Source organism: Rhizophagus irregularis, chromosome 5 (genome assembly GCF_026210795.1).
Source record: "Rhizophagus irregularis chromosome 5, complete sequence".
Taxonomy (NCBI): domain Eukaryota; kingdom Fungi; phylum Glomeromycota; class Glomeromycetes; order Glomerales; family Glomeraceae; genus Rhizophagus; species Rhizophagus irregularis.
Genome location: NC_089433.1, coordinates 4,615,028 through 4,634,062, shown reverse-complemented (window position 1 = coordinate 4,634,062; position 19,035 = coordinate 4,615,028). Strand labels below are relative to the sequence as shown.

Sequence of the window (19,035 nt, the reverse complement as noted above, 5' to 3'; positions counted from 1 at the left end):
AAGTTTTTACAATATTAAATCATAAAGCATAAAATAAGCTTAAGCTGTGTAGGTTATGAATTGTTCAATTAATTAAGACATTATTATTTAAAGAATAATAAAAAATTTAAGGAAATGTGCATTTTTATCTAAATAATAAAAGATCTAAATATAGAAAAAATAATTATTTTAAAATTTAATTTTCTAAACTTTGAATTATATCCTTAGTGACATTTGCTGCTGTTGGTAATGCTGCTTTAGAGTAAAAATAGTAAAAATCAAAATCTGGTATTTTGTTTTAGTTATAATCATTTATCCAGTAATTAAATATGAGTACATTATCTTGAGAATAGTATATTATCAGATAACAGTAGTCTTATACCTCATTCCAAAAGGAATTTGTAATTTCACTCCGAGGCTTCTCCTGTATATTTAGTTTATAGAATGTGACTTTATCGTTTGGCTGAATATGACTTGCTCCGCCTGGATTTACATTCACATACATGTCCATAAAATCTTTTTTTTTTCAAGATTTCTAAAAAAGATGTATCCTTCATAATGGTGTAAAAAAAAAGATACCAACTCGTTGAAATATAATATAACTCTGATTCATCCGTTTTAAAGTAATAGGACAATATTAATGATTTTATCAGATTTTAATTCAATAATATTAACATTTGCTAATTTTATCTTCATATTCGTCTTTTACGTAAACTAAACGAATATTTTGTCTTTGCCTTTTATATATTACATCACTAAACTCACATAAGGAAATATTGGAATTAAAATTATAGCTTTTAATCCAAACATTAATGCTTTCAACAGGAGAAGATGCATGAAGTCCTACAGTAAATTGTCAACATGTCCAAATGTAAAATACTCTATATAATAAAAGCTAATCTCTTCAGCTAACACAAAATTCTCTATAATAAAAATACTATAACTTTTTTTTAATAAAAAAATGTTATACATTGACAGAACAAAAGTTATTTATTATTTACGAACTTTCATTCATTTTATTTATTAAATAAAAAAATTAATAAAAATTTATCTTAATTAGGCATAATTTTGCCAATTGTTTGTTCTTTCAAGAAGTGGGAAATTTTCTTTTTATGTAATTCCTCTTTGTTCTTCTACTTTCTAAACATTAAAACTTTTTTGTAATATTTAATAATGATGAATTAGATATGAATATGTTAAACCATATTTATCAGTTATCAATATCTTTGAAAGTATTAAAATATGGTGTGAAAAAGAATTTGTGAAAGAGTTTCAAGAGGAGTCTCAAGGAAGTCTTAGGGGAGAATTTATAAAAAACAGTGGAATTTGAAAAAAAAGTGGTACACATAAATATTTGTTTGTATTTACGGAAAACTTCAACCTGCGCATTACGCAGTGATCACTAAGCCAATATCCGGCGATTTTCTTTCAAATTTTTGCTGTAGATCGTGTCAGTTGACGCACCTCGGATGACTAAGACCGTCATCTGACGCGAGTCATTATTTAATTAATGGCTGATTGTTTTGTCGGCCCGAAAGTCTTAATTGCTTAAATAGAAAAGAAAAATGCGCAATTCAAATATTTGTGCTTTTAACATCAGAATTCTATATAAAGGAGAATATCACGCGTTTAGCGAACTTCGCGCTTAGTTAATTAATGGCTGATGTATGTCAGCCTGAATGCACTAAAGCCTCAACTGCAAAATAAACCACAATCAAGAATCTAGACAGACTTTTTTTATACAAAAGCATCTTTGGTTTAATTTATATTAATAATTATTACATTTTTTTAATAGAAAAGGCACAGTAATACGAGCATGTGAAGGTGTCAGTGCGCCTCAATTTGAATCCTTTAAAATTTTTATGACGAAATATTACTGAATGTTTTGTTTATACAATGTTAGTTACAGGTAACTTTTTGTTTTGAAAAATAATACGTGGCAATAAAATACTGATGATAATTGCCAAAACTGTGAATAATCTATAACAGAAAAAAAAATATCAGAATGATCCAATGTTTGAAAGGTTGGAGGAAAGAATTATTCAATTTTTTTTTAAAAAAAAGCTTGAATTTAACCAAAATATACAAACTCAAAAATCATATTTTTATCTAAAAATAATTGAACTGTAATAAAAAATTTTTTACGTTAATTTGTTCGAGAAATAATGTAATTATTTTTTATTGGACAATAAACTTGTTTAAACAAGTTATTCGTTGTTTTAGGGAATTTCCATCTTTTTTGTTCGAAGATTTGTTTGTAGCATATTTAGCATATTGCAGAAATCGTAGCATATCATAATATTAACTTTAAAATATAGTAAGAACGTGAAAAACTAACAAATATAAAAGTGCTAGGCGTTAATTAAAGTTACTAACAAACTGTGTATTTCTCTTAGTCAGATTTTTAATCTGAAATTGAAATAACGTGTTTTATTTTTTCCATCACATTCTTTTAAAATGAAAAAAGAAAAGACGCAAGTAAATTTTTTGGGTAAGAAATTTTCAAAAGATTGAACCAAAACAAAGACTAAGAATAAGTTTACAATTTCGATAGAGATAATAAAAATGATAACAAAAAGAGTTGAGAATTATTGGCGCAATTAATTGCAATGGATGAATGATAATGGAAAATTTAAGGTTAAAGATGTCATATTATTACACAAATTTTGTTAAAAAAGAAATTAAATACAATAAGTGAATACATGAAAATACAAGAATATGAGAATCCTTGTTTTTGTATTTTTTGAAATGTAAAAAGTAGTTTGTATTCGTTCATCCGGATATCCAGATATCCGTTTTTTAATGGATAATGTATAGGAACGTTACATCAAAATGATCAATTATAATACAGTCTGACATATACACATATATTTTGTAAGATTGCTACAAAATCCTTTAATCCGCAGCTTGTTAACATATAAATCACACGCATAAAAAAAACTAAGTTCAAAAGAAAATTTCTTATAATGAATATTCTATTTGTTTTATTTTGAGAGAATAATTTATGGTTAAATAGCTAAACTTTTTTCGTTAGCCTTCTCCCTGGATATATCTTTCACCGAATTAAATTATTTGAAGAATGGAATAAAGAAATTGAGAGAAAGAGATATCATTGGTATAATGATGTTATTTGAGCTTATATATTCATGAAAAAATATTTGCGTAGAGGAATTGCGTATTCCTTTACTATAACTTTTCCTGATCAAAATTAAAGGCAACAGCATGGGGAACTACTTCTTTGGACATTGGCGAAAACTTTCTAAGTCCTTGTATGACCATTCTGCAATTGTTAAGGTTTACTCTTTTTTAATTGGTTTAACGTGTTAATTCTTTATATTTTATTTATTAATTTTACTTTTGGATCAAGTTAATAGCATTTTATTCGACCTAACGTGAAAGTGAAATCTCAATGAAACATAATTATGGTTATCATTTTTGTATTGGTCCATCATTAAAGTAAGACTATTCGGCACGAATTATCCGATTAATTGATGTATGGTCTTATGTTACTCAAACAGGGAAGATCAAAGCATTTGATACTAAGAAAGCTTGTGAATTTTATATTTGATGTTTTAATGTTTAAAAGTTTTGAATTCTATGTTACAGTATATTTTCGTTCACAATGATTTTCTTTAACGTATTTATGAAATGAGTTGTTAATTGTCGCTGAAGCTGCTAAGTATTTTAGTCATTTGTTAAAGACCAATAATGTTGATGCACATATTTTGACCGGTTGTGTTTTTTTAAAAAAGACAAATAATTTTGATAATTAGATGGAAATATATTTACAGCATTTTGAGTTTATTTATCAACTCAGATAATGATTAATTATTATCTCCTTTACAAATAATAAAAAATAACGCTCTTAATGGTTTAAGTGTGTCATATTTTTTTAAATATATATTTTTATCAAATATTTTATTGAATATTATATAAATTATATATATCCTATTGTCTATAGGAGCCAACCACAATTTCTATCTATAATTTTAGTATCAAAAGCACCTTCATAACTTCATTTTGTGCAATGAATTGCTGTAATCGACAGTAATCCTTCCTATAAATTTAATATATAATGTAAATTAATATTAATTTCTGGCAAACTTCGCAAAAATCTTTACTTAATGAATTTCATCTAATAACACAGGCCACTCAGATCTCAAATAACTGTTCCAGTTAAAAATCATCTTAACAGACAATTAAAGCATCGATTCAAAATTTCTCGTTACGTTCAAATGACTTACAACGCGAGGCACCAATCAACCTAATATTAAAGCAATAAAAAAAATTACGATTAATTTGAAATTAAAATAACTTATCCAAACATAATTTAACTTACGATATAAAATATTGAGGTATCTAATATCAGCCCAACCAAATTTGCACGACCTGCATTAAAATAAATTTAATTAATTTCAATGAAACAATATATTATTTAATCCTAATATAACTCTACCTTCATAACATCCAAAAATATTATAAGCATCGCAACAATAGTAAATGCTGTTATTATATTGTTCTTACTGCATTGTTCATATCCAGTAAATCACCTTCATTAGTCACTACATTATTAATATCAATTCTTTTAGCTTTCGGTTGCGGTGGTATTGCTAATGGATCAGATGCTTTTAAGATCGAAGAGTCATGAGTTTTGATTAAAAAGTTTAACCTTATCTCGGTGTTGCTGCTACTGATGCTGCTGCTCTCGGTACTCTTGATGCTTTCTCACTTGTGATCAAAAGGATCATTGTAATCATATGAAAGGTACTTCATACTGCATCTATACAACACCGGATTCTTTTACAAAATATACGAGTTCACATAATTTGGTGAAAATAATAGAGAACGTCTCTCTGACAAGTTGCGCCATTATTAGCAAAGAGGAGGAATAAACGGTTTATCCTAACTCTTATTGGTATAAAATATTGTTATTAAATCAAGACTTTGCTAAAGAATAGCAAATATTGATTAATTTCATAATTTTATGTTATTGAAAAATGCAGTTAAATATCGGACTTACCTCTTGCTTGTTTTTACAAATAAGATGAATGTTCCATTCTTGCGAACCAGAACGACCCAGAACGACCCAGAAGTCGAATAGCAACTAAATGCGTAAGCCAGATTTTGATAAAATCAAAATCAAAATAAATAAATAAAAAATATAACATTATAAAAAAAACAAAATGAAACGTATGTGAGATTCAAATATAGTAATAGAAAATTCTAATTCAAGTACAAAATGCATAGGAGATTGTGAAATTTTGACTTATGTTTTCTTCCTTATCTAATCATAAGGAAAATAACCGGCACTACGTACTGAAATGATAGTTACATTAAAAGTCTTTTCTTTTTTTTTAAAAAAAAAAAATTTATAAACCAAACCTATATCGACGCAATTGATTACTTTGATTTAATATTTTGCAACCTAAAATAAAATATTAATGCGTTAAACTTGTGAATAAAATTTTTTCAAATACTATAATAATTCAAACCTTTATGATCTTTATAGAATACAACTGTAAAGAAACCCAAATAGATTTAAACCCCATGTTCCTAACTTCTGAATTTATAGTGGACGTAATTTCCAAAGTTATCGCATATTTCTTTAAACAACAATTAGGAACGTTTTAGTCTAAAATTGAATATTTCATGAAACACAGCGAAGCTAACCTTTACACAAATTAGTGTTCTTGAATTAGCAACTCTCTTCTTAGGGTTGGGTTCAATAAAGGAGTGAGTTTATAGTTTAGAGGGTGCATTTATGGAGAGTTAGCAGTAAAAAGATGAGATGATCATTTGCGGAGCCGTCAACGTGGTTTAAATAAACACTCAAGACAATAAGTCACGTGGAGTGAAAAAAGGTTTTGGCTAGTATAAGGTTCTATACTTAATTTTTATTTTTTTGAACGCGCGATAATGCTAAATTCTAAATTTACGCACATTTCTATATACCAAGGACTTGATTAATAAAAATATAAAATTTATCATTTAAAAAATGATCCGATATTTATAATTTTTATTTAGATAACAAAATCCTAAAACATTTATAAAACTTAGAAATAAAATAAAAATTTAAAACTATAAAACTTTAAAATAAAATTTAAAATTATATAAAACTTTAAAATAAAAATTTTAAACTATAAAACTTAAATATAAATTTAAAACTATAATAAGCCATTTAAAATAAAAATTATATACAACATATTATTATTTATCTTTACAGATTAAATAAAAAGATTTTAAAATAACTTCACCTATTTCTGATATCCTATCTCTAAATAGGTAAATCACCGCCCTTATGCTTTGGTTGTCAAGTTTAAATCCAAGATCAATAAATATTTTTAATTTTTTAAATATTACATTCTCATCTGGGCACACCCAGTTGCGCTGATCGGTATTAGATGGAAATAAAAGCAAATATACGCCCCGAATCACAAGGCTATTCGTATCTTTACATATTTCATGATAACCGATTTGTTTCCATAAATTTACGAGATCAGGATATAACACGATGGCACGAGCTAGGATATTTAATTGATGTACGTTTTCATAACCATGTTCTCTTGTTGATGGAGGGAATGGTATTAATTTTTTGTTTAATATTAAATCCTTTATTTGTTCAATGTCAACTTGTATTCTTTCAGATGAGAGGCTTATCATGGAAGAACTGGCTGTTAGTAAATGAAGGAGATCAAAGTCATTCCCTTTTATATATACATCTGATTCATATAACTTGATTGCTTCTTCCAAAATATATATGAAAACATCTACAGATAGGTCATAGCCCCAATGGTGCTTTTGGGAAGAATTTAATCTTTTGAAATCTTCTTGGCTTACGTTAAGAGTATTTCTAAGTTCCAACAATCTCCCATCACAACCTCCACATTGTAACATAAGTCTTTGAACAAAGTAACGTGATAAAATTGCTTTTTTAGCCATTAAGCATTTTATAACATCTAACGTGAGGAAATTGCGTCCAAGCCTAACTGCATGAAATAATGCATGTGCTCTCCCATACTTATTAAGGAGCCATTCAGATCTCGCGTGCGGATCATGGAAAATAGTATACCAAGCACGGTTAGCGAGAGCAAGTGAAATTGGATTTTCAACGTATTTAAAAATTACAATTTTAATTTCGTATAAAATTTTCATATTTGTATATATAAGTATATATTTTTGTTATTTGGTAAAATTTAGGTTATAAGGGTTATAAGAAAGATTCAGTTCTCGGCGGATTTTTTTTTTTAAAAAGTTATAAAAGTAGAAAAGGAAATAAAAAGAAAAATAAAAAATAATGTACAGTTTTATCTTATGAGAAGTTTTTTAAAAAAGCATATTATAAAAAATAATGATTAGATATTGAAATACAATAATGAACAATAAAAAAAAATCCTATTCCTTATATATCAAATCTTTTGTCCATTGTTTTTCTGATTTTGATCTCTTCGGTTTCCTTGCATGCATCAATTGCATCATCATTTTTTCCATCACATTCTAATAAAGTCTAGTAGCTATGATTTGCGAGATGAAATAATTGTTACCATAATAAATCATTTGATAATATGCATATTTATATATCGTTTAGGAGAACAAGGGCTTTTTCATTGTTTTATTTATTATATCGTCCCCATTGGAATCAGGGATGTTGAAATAATATGAAATATGTGTAACTTACCACAATCAGAAGGCTGATTTACTTACAAAAACGATTTTGTTTTTCTGAACATTTGATATACATTCTATAAAATATAGAAAGGGTTGGTTCATAGGTTTTTAGGGATGGAAAAAGTTCGGTTTAGCGACTTGAGTCGGTTCGTTTCATTAGGTTTGGTACATAAATAAGTTTTGATATAAACTTACTCAGATCTGGACCGAAATGACAAAAACCGATTATGGTACCGAACCGGTTATTCGGTTTGACTCGTTTTCTCAATTGTGTCGGTTCGGATCCTAGATGTAATATATAATATATGTATTATTTATTCAACGATTTATAAAAATTAATTTTATATTAGTTGACGATTATTTATCGGTCTTGCACTTAAAAAAATATGGATGTTCAAATTTTTTATTGCTAGCTTGTCTCGTTTTGTTACGACCATCCCTTCTTTCCTCATAAAACCAAACTTCTTCCGAAGCTTAGAGTTTGTACCGATTTTTTAACTGGAACGAAGATAGAAATATAAAGTACATATATCATTGGTAAAATCGAATCGATCGATGATTATACTGTAAAGTTCGTAATTTGTTAAATTATTCGAGATTCAATATTTTTTTTTAAAAAAAAAAAATTTAAAGTCCGTAGCGAAATAATAGTGAATTAATTAATTTGTCATTTTAATTACAAGGAATCTAGAGTTGAGTTGTATTTATTGAATTCTGCGCAATGTCACGTATGTTACAACGTTATATAACATTTTTTAATATATTAGAAGAAATTAACCTTATGTATTAATTGCAAATGTTGTGTTGTAATAAAGGTCAATTTTATTTTTAATTGTTGCCACATCCTTTAATTATGTATATTTAAAATACGCATTAGTTGTCCGTGCCGGTCAGGATTATGAAAATTCCTTAATGAAGAGAATTTCCCTTGCATACAGTCTTCATATCTCATATCTCTTCAATTTTGTCAGGTTTATTGACAGATAATCGTTTTATACTCTGTAATGTTTTACTAAGAAAAATAAATTTGTTGCTAATGTAATATATTCTTATTTCCAGATTGCTGCATTATGATTTTGTGATGGATTTATAGACAATATATTTTCTGTATTTTATTTCTCTGGGCTTGAGATGTTCTTTCAGAATTACGAAATAATGATGGATGTTATCTCAGATCATGAACCAGAATCATAAGTGGAAGTGCGAGGATCGTGAAGTGGTGATGTTCCAGAATCATGAGGTGATGATGTTGCTGTACAGAGGTGGCGGTGTCGCCGGTGTCGTTTTTATGATCGGATCTCAAAGAAAATGTACTACATAAAATAATATTAAATTCTATTTTGATACTGTATAAAAATATTTCCATTTTTTTTTTAGCTTTATTTATGTTATAATTCGCGTTCAATCTTTAAATAAAAATGAGTTATATAGTAGTATGTTAATTTAAGATGATTATTGATTTTCGTTTGAAATTTGTTCTAATTATACTCATTGATCTTTGAAATTCCATTTAATATCAAAAAAAAAAATTCATATCTATACCCATATCTAAAAATTTCACCGAAGTGTAACATAATTCTACGCAAGGTATGCATCGGATACTGCTTTATTAAACCCTCCCCAAGGTAAATAAATAATGATACTATATTTGTCTTCATCACACCTTCCCAATAATAGAATATCAAAGAAAATTCTTATCATATGTTTCCTATATCTTCTCGATAATAAAATATCAAAGAAATTTCGTATCCTATGTTTCCAACTCCTTTTTAATGATAAATTATCAATAATTATGTCACTCACTCCTTCCTAATAATAATTAAAAATTTTGTATCCTTTCCTTCTATCCGTGATAGTAAAATTTCACACACACAACCATTACACATAAAATAAAAATAAACAAACTGTTTCCTTTGATGTGTAGTAGGCGAAGGGTTTGAAGACTTTGAATATACGTCTATGAATCTGTATGCTTTTTTAAAATCACATAAAGAGATAAGTAAGTAGTCTATCAAAAAAAAATATATTAATAACAAATTAAAAGAAAACTCTCTCTTTGTTCACTTTTCTAGGAAAATAAATTGTATATTTTTTTAAATCTTCATTTTTAAAGCTACTTACCATTTAATGTATTTATTAGAATTTATTAAATAAAATCTATAATAAGTAATATGAATAAAAGTGGGGAAAATGTAAAAGATCAAAAGATTATCATTCATCACTCATGTATAAATGTATAATGGTCCGCACTCCGCCGCAGTCGTACGAGTAAAAACGTCATCATGTACATCATGTATATGTCAATTGTGATACGCGTACGACTCGCGTACGATATTTATTGAGGGCACCGTTCACGTAAAAAAAAACTTTCAGACTTTTAACACTTGATATTTATAAGAATGATACTTTCCTTACACATAAATATTTTTACACGTATCTCTCAAGTTCCAAAATATAATTATGGAAGGAAGTAAGTGAAGAAATGTCTTTATGTTCTGAATCTGGAGGAGGAATCTGTTTTCAACATAGAAATGGATTCTTGAGAGTGCTCATGCTCAGCCCACGCTTTAGCTCACGCCTAGCCTACGCTCAGCTCACGCTTTAGCTCACGCTTAGCTCACGCTCAGCTCAAACTTTAGCTCACGCTTAGCTCACGCCCAGCTCACACTTTAGCTCACGCTTAGCTCACGCTCAGCTCACGCTTTAGCTCACGCCTAGCCCACGCTCAGCTCACGCTTTAGCTCACGCCTAGCTCGCTCACGCTCAAGCTCATGCTCAGCTCGCGCTCAGCTCATGCTCAAGCTCATGCTCAGCTCACGCTCAAGCTCATGCTCAAGCTCATGCTCAGCTCACGCTAAGCTCATGCTCAAGTCATGCTCAGCTCATGCTCAAGTTCATGCTCAAGCTCATGCTCAGCTCACGCTCAGCTCATGCTCAAGCTCGCGCTCAGCTCACGCTCATGCCCACTCTTTACATTTTTGCGACATGATTATATTTCTTACACTTTACATTTTTTTTTTGTCCTAAATTTAGGTCTCAAGAAGCGAAAAATAACTAAACATCCTTGTTACTCTCTAAGTAATTCTGTGTTCGTAGGAGTCCAATTAACCGGCAAAAGCAGTCAAGAAATAGAAGATGTCATTTCAACCAAATTTTCAGTAGATGTATCTCACGTCCTCAAGACTCTAGATTATTCGTATGGAAATGCACAATAATTTTCTATGTACCAACGTGTTCGAGGGCAAGGATTAACCTTTCCTGATGGAATAACAATTAGTATTTTACCTCTGGAAGCAATGTATATACGGTATAGAAAGTTAAAGTAACATAATTCAATCTTTATATCAATGATTCGACCGATTTACAGTAAATTGACTTTGTTTATTGCATTACTAGAACGAAACATCAATTTTACATCAAGAAAATGGCTCTGTTACCACCCCTACAAAAGGAACTCTTTTAAAACAAATGAATTTCTTTTGGAACTTTTTATGGCAATGATAAATGGCGAGTTACAGAAATGATATCAAATTTATTGTACATCAAAAAAAAAAAAAATTTTGTCCACCTTGCAACTGTTGGCACTTTTTAATAAAAGAAATAATTTAGCATTTGTTTTATTTACTTATTTTTATTTTATGTACATGTGGTGTAATTTTGCATTTGCTAAATAAAATTTTACATCCGGAAAAGTCCGGTAAAATATTTTCTTCAATCTTCCTTGGCCGATTTCTATTTTCAGCACTACGGTAAATATCCAGAAATTTTTCTTCGGAAAAAAATAATGCATTTTTTAAAAAGGAAAAAACACGTGTAAATATTTTAATTCCAGTTTTATTATAAACGATCGACGATCGTCGCCTCATCCTCATCCTCATCACTGTCGAAAATTTTTCTTCCAGAAAATGAACAGTTAACAAAGTAAGAGCTTTAATTATCAACGAGAGCGTATAGTATAATAAAGTTAGTGTCGCTATGCTGCATAGTCTTATATTTAAATGCCTTTTCTTATCAATCGTAAAGATTTGAAACATTGCATAATATTTGAAGAATTTTAATAACCTATTAACTTTAACAGCTTCAAATCCATATTTCGAGTCTCGGCAGACGCATAATTTCTGAAGATATTGTCATATTTCTTTGAAAGAACGATTAGACAAGCTGATGTAGATAACGAGATCAATAATGATTAAGCGAATAAATAATTATAGCAAATGATAAGAGTATTATCATTTTTCTTCGCGGCTTCTTTTTCTTTATTCATCAAAGAATGAGTAGGGGTTAATATTCGGTAATTCGGCATTTCTTTTTATCAAACTTATTTATTTTAGTCGTTTTTTTATGGATTTATTTATTTTTTTATATTGGTAGGTAACCTACTTTGGATTTTTTTTAAAAAAGTTTATATAGGTGAATCTTGATGCAATTTCAAACTTCGTATTTGTTGTGTATCGACATTACTAGTGTACAGTTTCTAAAAGAACATTTTCTTGTTGAATCTTTATTGGTACGTTGATCATACTTGTTTATTTTTTACACTTTATCTAATTTCTAAGCATGAATTTTAATAACTTTTATATATTGATTTTATTTAGGTGGAGTTGATGATTTCTTATCGCGTCTTGATGACAAATTATCATAACAAGTCCAAACAATTTTCCTTGGCATATATCGTTTTGCTTTATGGGTTTGTGCATAACTGGCCTTTTGAGATCCATCTATTCAAAAATGCTGTTATCCATTCAATTCATAATTGAGTTATACAATGAACACATGTAGGTGTTATGCCCTTTTCTAGGACTTGAAGAAAATTATGGTAAATCTATTATTTGAATTTGTGGCGTTTAAATCAGAGACTATTTTATTTTAATCGAAAATGTTTTACATTTAAATTTTTTCGAATTTTAATTTTTAATGTATTATGCTTTTTTTTTTAGATATTTACACGCTCTTTCAAAGGTAGTGGCAGCGAGCCGCATTCCACCTATGATTGGGAGTTTCGTTAAAAGGGACAATTTGAGTCCATGTCTTCCTCTTCCGATTCTAATTCAGTCCAAATGCAGGAGCACCTTGTTCAGTACATCCCTTTGCATTCAATTTGCAATATTTCCGGACTAGGTACCAAACTAAAGGATGTGGCAAGATTGGTGTACTTCGAATGAAGTCGATCCCCTATTTAAATATGATCTGTTTGCAGAGGAAACCTTTGAGGTTAGAAATTCATTATACAGTGGATGGTCATCATATTGGAAAGAATTGACGTATGAAAATCTGTATAATATCACTACTATAATTGTTATTAAAAGGTGATTCTAGAAATTCGAATACTATTGATATAAATCCTTTACTATATAATAATGTTAATCTAGGAGATGATACTTTATGTCTGTTAAAGATCTATTCCAGAATATTACTTTCATATGGCTTGGTTACAGCAAGTCGTCATCCAAATTTGATGTTATGAACCACAGAATCACCAACATAACTATGTATACACTTTAGTTGTATGTTTCTAGCCAATATTTATTGGCCGATATCAGGATGAGTCCCGGCTTTGTCCTTATGACCTATTTGTCGACTTCTTAATTACAGATCGCGAACTCTGCAACAAATAGGCATTATTCGGGTATTCTTTAATAGTTTCAAAAATGATGGAATCTCATGGAGAGTCAAAAGAACACATATCGTTGTGAATAAGGTCAATAAATATATATTGAATTATTTATTGGGGATAAGTCACGGCTTTGTACTTACGAAACCACTTTCTGATGGATGTAAAAGTCACTCCTTAATTACAAGATCGCGCACACTGCAACGTTATTTCGGGTATTCTAAAGTTTCATCTCCGTTCCCAAAGATGGTGGAATCTCACGGAAGATCAAATGCATCATATTGCCGTCGATAAGAGGTCAAAAATTACGAAATTTGCATGTATCATTACCTGAATCCTGGATTACATTTTTCCATCAGATTTTGGTCATTTATTGCTACACGACAAAATTGCTATTTTTGTCGATGGAATGAGCGATTACATTTTACACTTATTAGATTCTAATTCTCCTAGATCAAGATTCTAAATCTCAATGCAAAAATCGTAGTAATCTATTCGACATATAGAGCATATTTAACAAACTATCTTTTGAGTGATTTCCCATGAATGCGAGATCTAGTCTATAAACAATATTGGCGCTAAGCATTGTTCGAGAGGTTTTATTTGGAAAAAAATTTTGGTATCTTTAATTCTGTAGTAGTTTCTACGCAATAGCATGCGATGATACATATTTTTTAGATTTTTTTTTTGAAAAAAAAAAGGTATAACATGTGTTGATATATATTTTTTAGATTTTATAGCGATTCAGATTAATAAAAAAGAAAATCGGAATATCTTAAAATATCATTAATACTCCTTGATATTAAAACTTGAAGAATTATTTCTTTATTTTTTGAATCTTTTGAGAGTGAGTAATTTTAAAAAATTGTTGGATTTTGAAATAAAATAAATAAACAAATAAAATAAAATATTCAAATTTTATTTGACCTTTTTGCTTCTCCATCAGTAGAATAATATTTTTTTTCTTAAATTTTTTAAATTATTTAATCAAAGTTTATTTAAATAAAATCAACTTTACAATTTAAACAAAGAAAATTTCGTACCCATTCGCGTTTAAGATAAAATACATATGTGTGTATATTTCAACTATAAAATTCACGGAAAAATATCGGATTTTTACTATAAAATTTTATATGAAAAAGAAGCAAAAAAAAAAAAATGCATACATACCGAAACTATAAACAAAATTATTGAAATAAATAAGGGATTAATCCATATCAATCTCCATTTGATCTTTAAGAATCACGGACAAAGAATATGCCAAAATCTCTGAAACTCTGGCGCATATCAACATGATTACGATAATACTCATAAATAATCAGGTGAGTGCCCAATCTACTTATTATAGTTCAACGACTCATGGCTTCCAACGACTAGAACATTTGCCCGTTCCTGATCTCTTTTTGTTTCGTGATCGTAGGGAATAACGTATATCGAAGAAGAAGTCGTAGGAGTTCCTTCTTGATTTTTTGCGGTTGATTGAATAACAATCGAAATTGAATCAATACTCCTCGTTGACGTGTCATATAAAACCAATATATTATTTTCTATGTATAAGCACTGTCAGGTCAAATAATTTCATTATTTTGATCTATTCATCCTGTTCACAAAGTAGTATTGTCTTTAATCTGTCGGTGATGAATCTGAATATTGTTTATATTGTTTTGATATTCCTTTGTTCCAACCCGAATTTTTTTTTCTGTTGAACTTTATCTCTAATTCGTTCGAAGATTAAATTGTTATTTCAATTATTTGTCCAGTAGCTGAACCAATTGTACAATTGTATTATTAGATTCAGGTATCATACTATACATAAATTTGTTGCCACATAAATTGTTATTAAAATTAAAAATATTATATTGTGGTGATTTGAAAGTTTCAAGAAACATTTGTTTTATAATATTACTACACTACAATAATTCTCTTAAAATCAAGATTCTTTTTGGCGTTCTGTTCCAGTTAGTTCTGTTTAATTTCGCACCTAATAGAAAACCAATTAACTTAAAAAAAAGCGTCAAATACATAAAATCGTGATGGATATAAAAACGCATAATCCCCTGTCGCACTAAGTGTCACTCATGATCACCTTCATACTAATTTTTAAAAATTGCTGAGTTTATAAATGACCATCTTCGTTTACTTATTTTAGTTAATATTTAATGAGTGACACACTCCAAGGGATTACCATTTATTTCATGGGAAGGGGAAACATTAGGGTTTTTTTCCCCTGGAGAAAAAAACCAAACTCCCCCATGAAATTAATAATCAGATTAGCACGTGCACTCGTGTTACTCCAATTGTCAGGAGTCATGATCACCAAATGAATTTTTCAATTAAGTGTACTTACTATTGGGATTAATCGATAATTCAAAAGAAATATGGCAAAGTTTTTTAATTAAAAAGTATTTTAAAAATGATATTATTTCACAATGGAAAACGCGGTTTAGACTGCTTAATTATTAAACTTCGCCACATAATGAATTCAAATTTGTTAATATGTATTCTTAATAATTTGTTATTAAAAAAATATATATTTATATATAAAAGATGACTACCCATTTGATTCATCAATTTTTTTTTTTAGCATGACCAAAATAGTTACTCAACTATAAATAAATTGAACCTGATTCTTAAAAAAAGAAATCTCATTTAAACCCTCTTATTACGTACCTTTCGGAAATTTTTTCCCACCGGAAACGGGATATACGGAAGAAAAGTACCAAATTTATATTTCATTCAATTCGAATCAGTTCATGAAAAATAAAAACGTACAAATTAATTATTCCTTAAAAAATATATATTAAACTTTAAAAATACCGTTTATATCGCGGGAATACATCCGTTGAATAATTTTGGTTAAGAACATTTATTTTATCAATCAAAAAATATGGGCTTTTTCGGAATAACGGAAAGGAATGTCTAAATCAGTCTAAAATATACCTTTTTAAACTCCAAATGGGAAAATCAAATTTGATATTCATTACAAGTATTTGTAAATCAATTGCTTAAATTGGTTTTGTTTATAAAAATTAATCGTCAATTATTTTCATTTTCTCGATATCGAAGTAAAGTTCACGTTAAATTCTTATTTTTATTATTTTTATTTGTAAAATAATTAAAAATTATTTCCTTAAAACAAAAAAAAAACAAGAAAAAATTTCAACTTATTTGTTGAATCAATTACAAAATACTCAACCTAAAAAAAGTACTGATTCTTATCAATTTAAATTTGGACATTTGGCGTGATATGAAGTTGTAGTATGAAGTTATAGATATCTAATATCAATTTTCATAAAAAAGATTTATAATTTTTTTTTCTTTACCCCAAAAATACTATTTATGGCGTGATATGTTGTATTACGTACTCGTAAGAAAGAATTGTTATAAAAAGATGCTCAATTTTTATTAATTTCCAAAATTCCAAAATACAAAAAAAAAAAAAAATAACTAATGAAATTATTGGTTAAAATAATCATTCAATTCGAAAAATGACATTCCTTCAATTATCTTTTCCTTTTATGTCGATAATATTTGTGCCTATTATATTTATTATTTTTTATAATTTTTCACCCACAAATATTATCGGCATTTTTAACTTCCCTTAAATACTCCCTTAAATTATCAAAATCATCATCTTTAAATTATCACAATCGACAAAACCGATATAACCGCCACAACCGCCACTAATATTTATCGTGTATTATAAACTTCGCGTATTATCCATTATCGTATATTACAACCCGTGTTCATGATTATCTTGCCATACATAAATCAAATAATATTCTATGGAACCATCGAGGTAATTGAGGCATAGCCATTTTCAGTTAACAACATGGTCTGTGCGCCACTTTCCTCGGTGGTGGAAATCCCGGCCTCCGCCAATTAAGGTTTATTTCTTTTTTTATAAAAAAAAAAAATTAAGGTTTTTGAAATTTGCCATATTTTTTTTGCAACTTGGAATAATAGTTTTAATAGGTTAACGAATTTTTTTATCTTTTTATTACTTTTGGATAATTGTTCGTTTAATCTTAATTTATTTAATTTTTTCGCGCGTGTGATATCTTTGTAATATCTTCGAAAAGTTTCTTTCGCTTTTATTCATTTTTCGTCTTTTCTTATCATTTATATTAAATATTCGTCTACTTTTTGCTACTTTAACTATACCACTTTATAATATTAAATCGAGTGCAAGATGCTTTTTCTGCCTGTAATAAATTCTTTATTTCTTTTATTTCTTAAAAATAAATATATATAATATTTTTTCCTTGTTTAAATAAGATTTTGACTGGCATTTTAAGTTTTGAAAGTTTTGCCAAAGATAACTAAACATGTATACAAATGAATAATGAATTTAAAAATATAATTCGGGTCAAATGTTGATTTTATTTCCTCGAAAATCGATGCAAATCTTCGAACGCGCGTATTATTTCGAAAAAAAAAATACTAACAATGAATATAATTTTATTACAAATTATAAAATTAACAAAAAAAAATTACAAATTGGTTCATACTTCGTAAAAGAAAAAAAAGAACGAAATGATTCACCAGTAGTTCGTACTTTGACGGATACCACTATAATCGATATCTAGATTTAACAAAAGAATTTTATATATAATAAACTGAGATTAATAAAAAATACCTTGTGATAAGAATCGTATATACCGCAAATGCTGTTAATCATCATTTCTTTACTATCTAATATCTAATTTATAAAAAAGATATCAATAAAATTTAATAATTTATCGTAAAATCAATAATATTTACCTTTTTTTTGATTTAATCAAAGAAATTATCTAATATATACAATAAATCCCGTCATGTCACCTCACGTCCTTGAATTTTAATTGTTTAGAGTAATATTTGAGGAAAGGGATTACATGAGGACGTAGAACGGGATTTCTTGTATATACTAGATAACTCTATTTATGTTAGTTTGACTGACCAAAGGTAAACTATTAACAGTATTTTCGTTTTTTCAATTCCTTGTCTTTTTACTGTATACAATGGAAGCAAGAGAGAATTTAAGCATATATAATCATAAATTATTTTTTAAAAAAAGCGGAACATACTGCATACTATGATTGCTATTATATAAGTTTGATTTTTTTTTATTTTTTACGATTACAGAATGAAGAAACTCAGAAGAGCAATTTATTTTTTTTCCGTTGCGAGCGAAGAATAGGACTTTATAAGGTACCCTAGCCATGGCAAAAAAAAAGTGACAGATACGTGACTTTTGGCCCGCATTACGGAGTTATGCACTAACACGTGAAAATAGACTGTGATGAATAAGGTGTGACGAATAAGTTTTACTTACTCGAAAACAAAGTCCCTCATATAAAAAGTGGAAACACGGTGGGTGTGACGGTTGTGATGAATAAAATGCAGTCACGTGTCTGCCACTTTTTTTTAATAACCACCTCAAAAATTCTGCGTAAATCATGTGATCATCACATATCACATGATTGAGATTAAAGAGTTACGTAATTTACATAAATAATAATTAATTAAAGTTTCGCTTTTCCACTTTCAATATGGATATTGTAACTACTGGTAATTTACAAAAATGTAAAAAATGTCAAAAAAAAAATACCTCTAGAAGCTTTCATTAATGAAAATACTCAGCAAATTAAAACTTGTAATATATGTCATCATAAAGCTACTTTGCAATATAAACAATCTAATCAATCTAACACAGAGGTAGAACTTTTAACTCTAGAAGAAATGTCAAAACAACTATTTGAAAGAATTTTAGAAATCAACACTAATGAATATTTAGA

At 28.4% G+C, this 19,035-nt stretch overlaps 4 protein-coding genes across 4 annotated transcripts; 2 read left to right on the top strand and 2 right to left on the bottom strand.

Moving 5' to 3' along the window:
* Positions 1-3,960: 3,960 nt before the first annotated feature.
* OCT59_025528 (uncharacterized protein) lies at positions 3,961-5,224 on the bottom strand (the record flags this gene model as incomplete). Its single annotated transcript, XM_066139130.1, has 7 exons — positions 3,961-4,036; positions 4,224-4,243; positions 4,319-4,368; positions 4,436-4,498; positions 4,887-4,926; positions 5,000-5,083; positions 5,216-5,224. 7 exons carry the CDS (start codon positions 5,222-5,224, stop codon positions 3,961-3,963), a joined length of 342 nt encoding a protein of 113 aa, XP_065992154.1.
* A 64-nt stretch (positions 5,225-5,288) lies between these two features.
* OCT59_025527 (uncharacterized protein) lies at positions 5,289-7,131 on the bottom strand (the record flags this gene model as incomplete). Its single annotated transcript, XM_025329120.2, has 6 exons — positions 5,289-5,295; positions 5,362-5,404; positions 5,472-5,480; positions 5,538-5,582; positions 5,650-5,668; positions 6,340-7,131. The coding sequence occupies 6 exons, from the start codon at positions 7,129-7,131 to the stop codon at positions 5,289-5,291; spliced, it is 915 nt and encodes a 304-aa protein (XP_025178844.2).
* Positions 7,132-10,015: 2,884 nt separating this feature from the next.
* OCT59_025526 (uncharacterized protein) lies at positions 10,016-11,263 on the top strand. Its single transcript, XM_025331999.2, has 3 exons — positions 10,016-10,114; positions 10,678-10,966; positions 11,041-11,263. Exons 1-2 carry the CDS (start codon positions 10,105-10,107, stop codon positions 10,857-10,859), a joined length of 192 nt encoding a protein of 63 aa, XP_025178842.2. The 5' UTR covers positions 10,016-10,104; the 3' UTR covers positions 10,860-10,966; positions 11,041-11,263.
* Positions 11,264-12,064: 801 nt separating this feature from the next.
* On the top strand, positions 12,065-12,401 carry OCT59_025525 (uncharacterized protein; the record flags this gene model as incomplete). The annotated part of the gene is made up of 2 exons (XM_066139107.1): positions 12,065-12,151; positions 12,240-12,401. The coding sequence occupies 2 exons, from the start codon at positions 12,065-12,067 to the stop codon at positions 12,399-12,401; spliced, it is 249 nt and encodes an 82-aa protein (XP_065992153.1).
* Between the last annotated feature and the right edge of the window lie 6,634 nt (positions 12,402-19,035).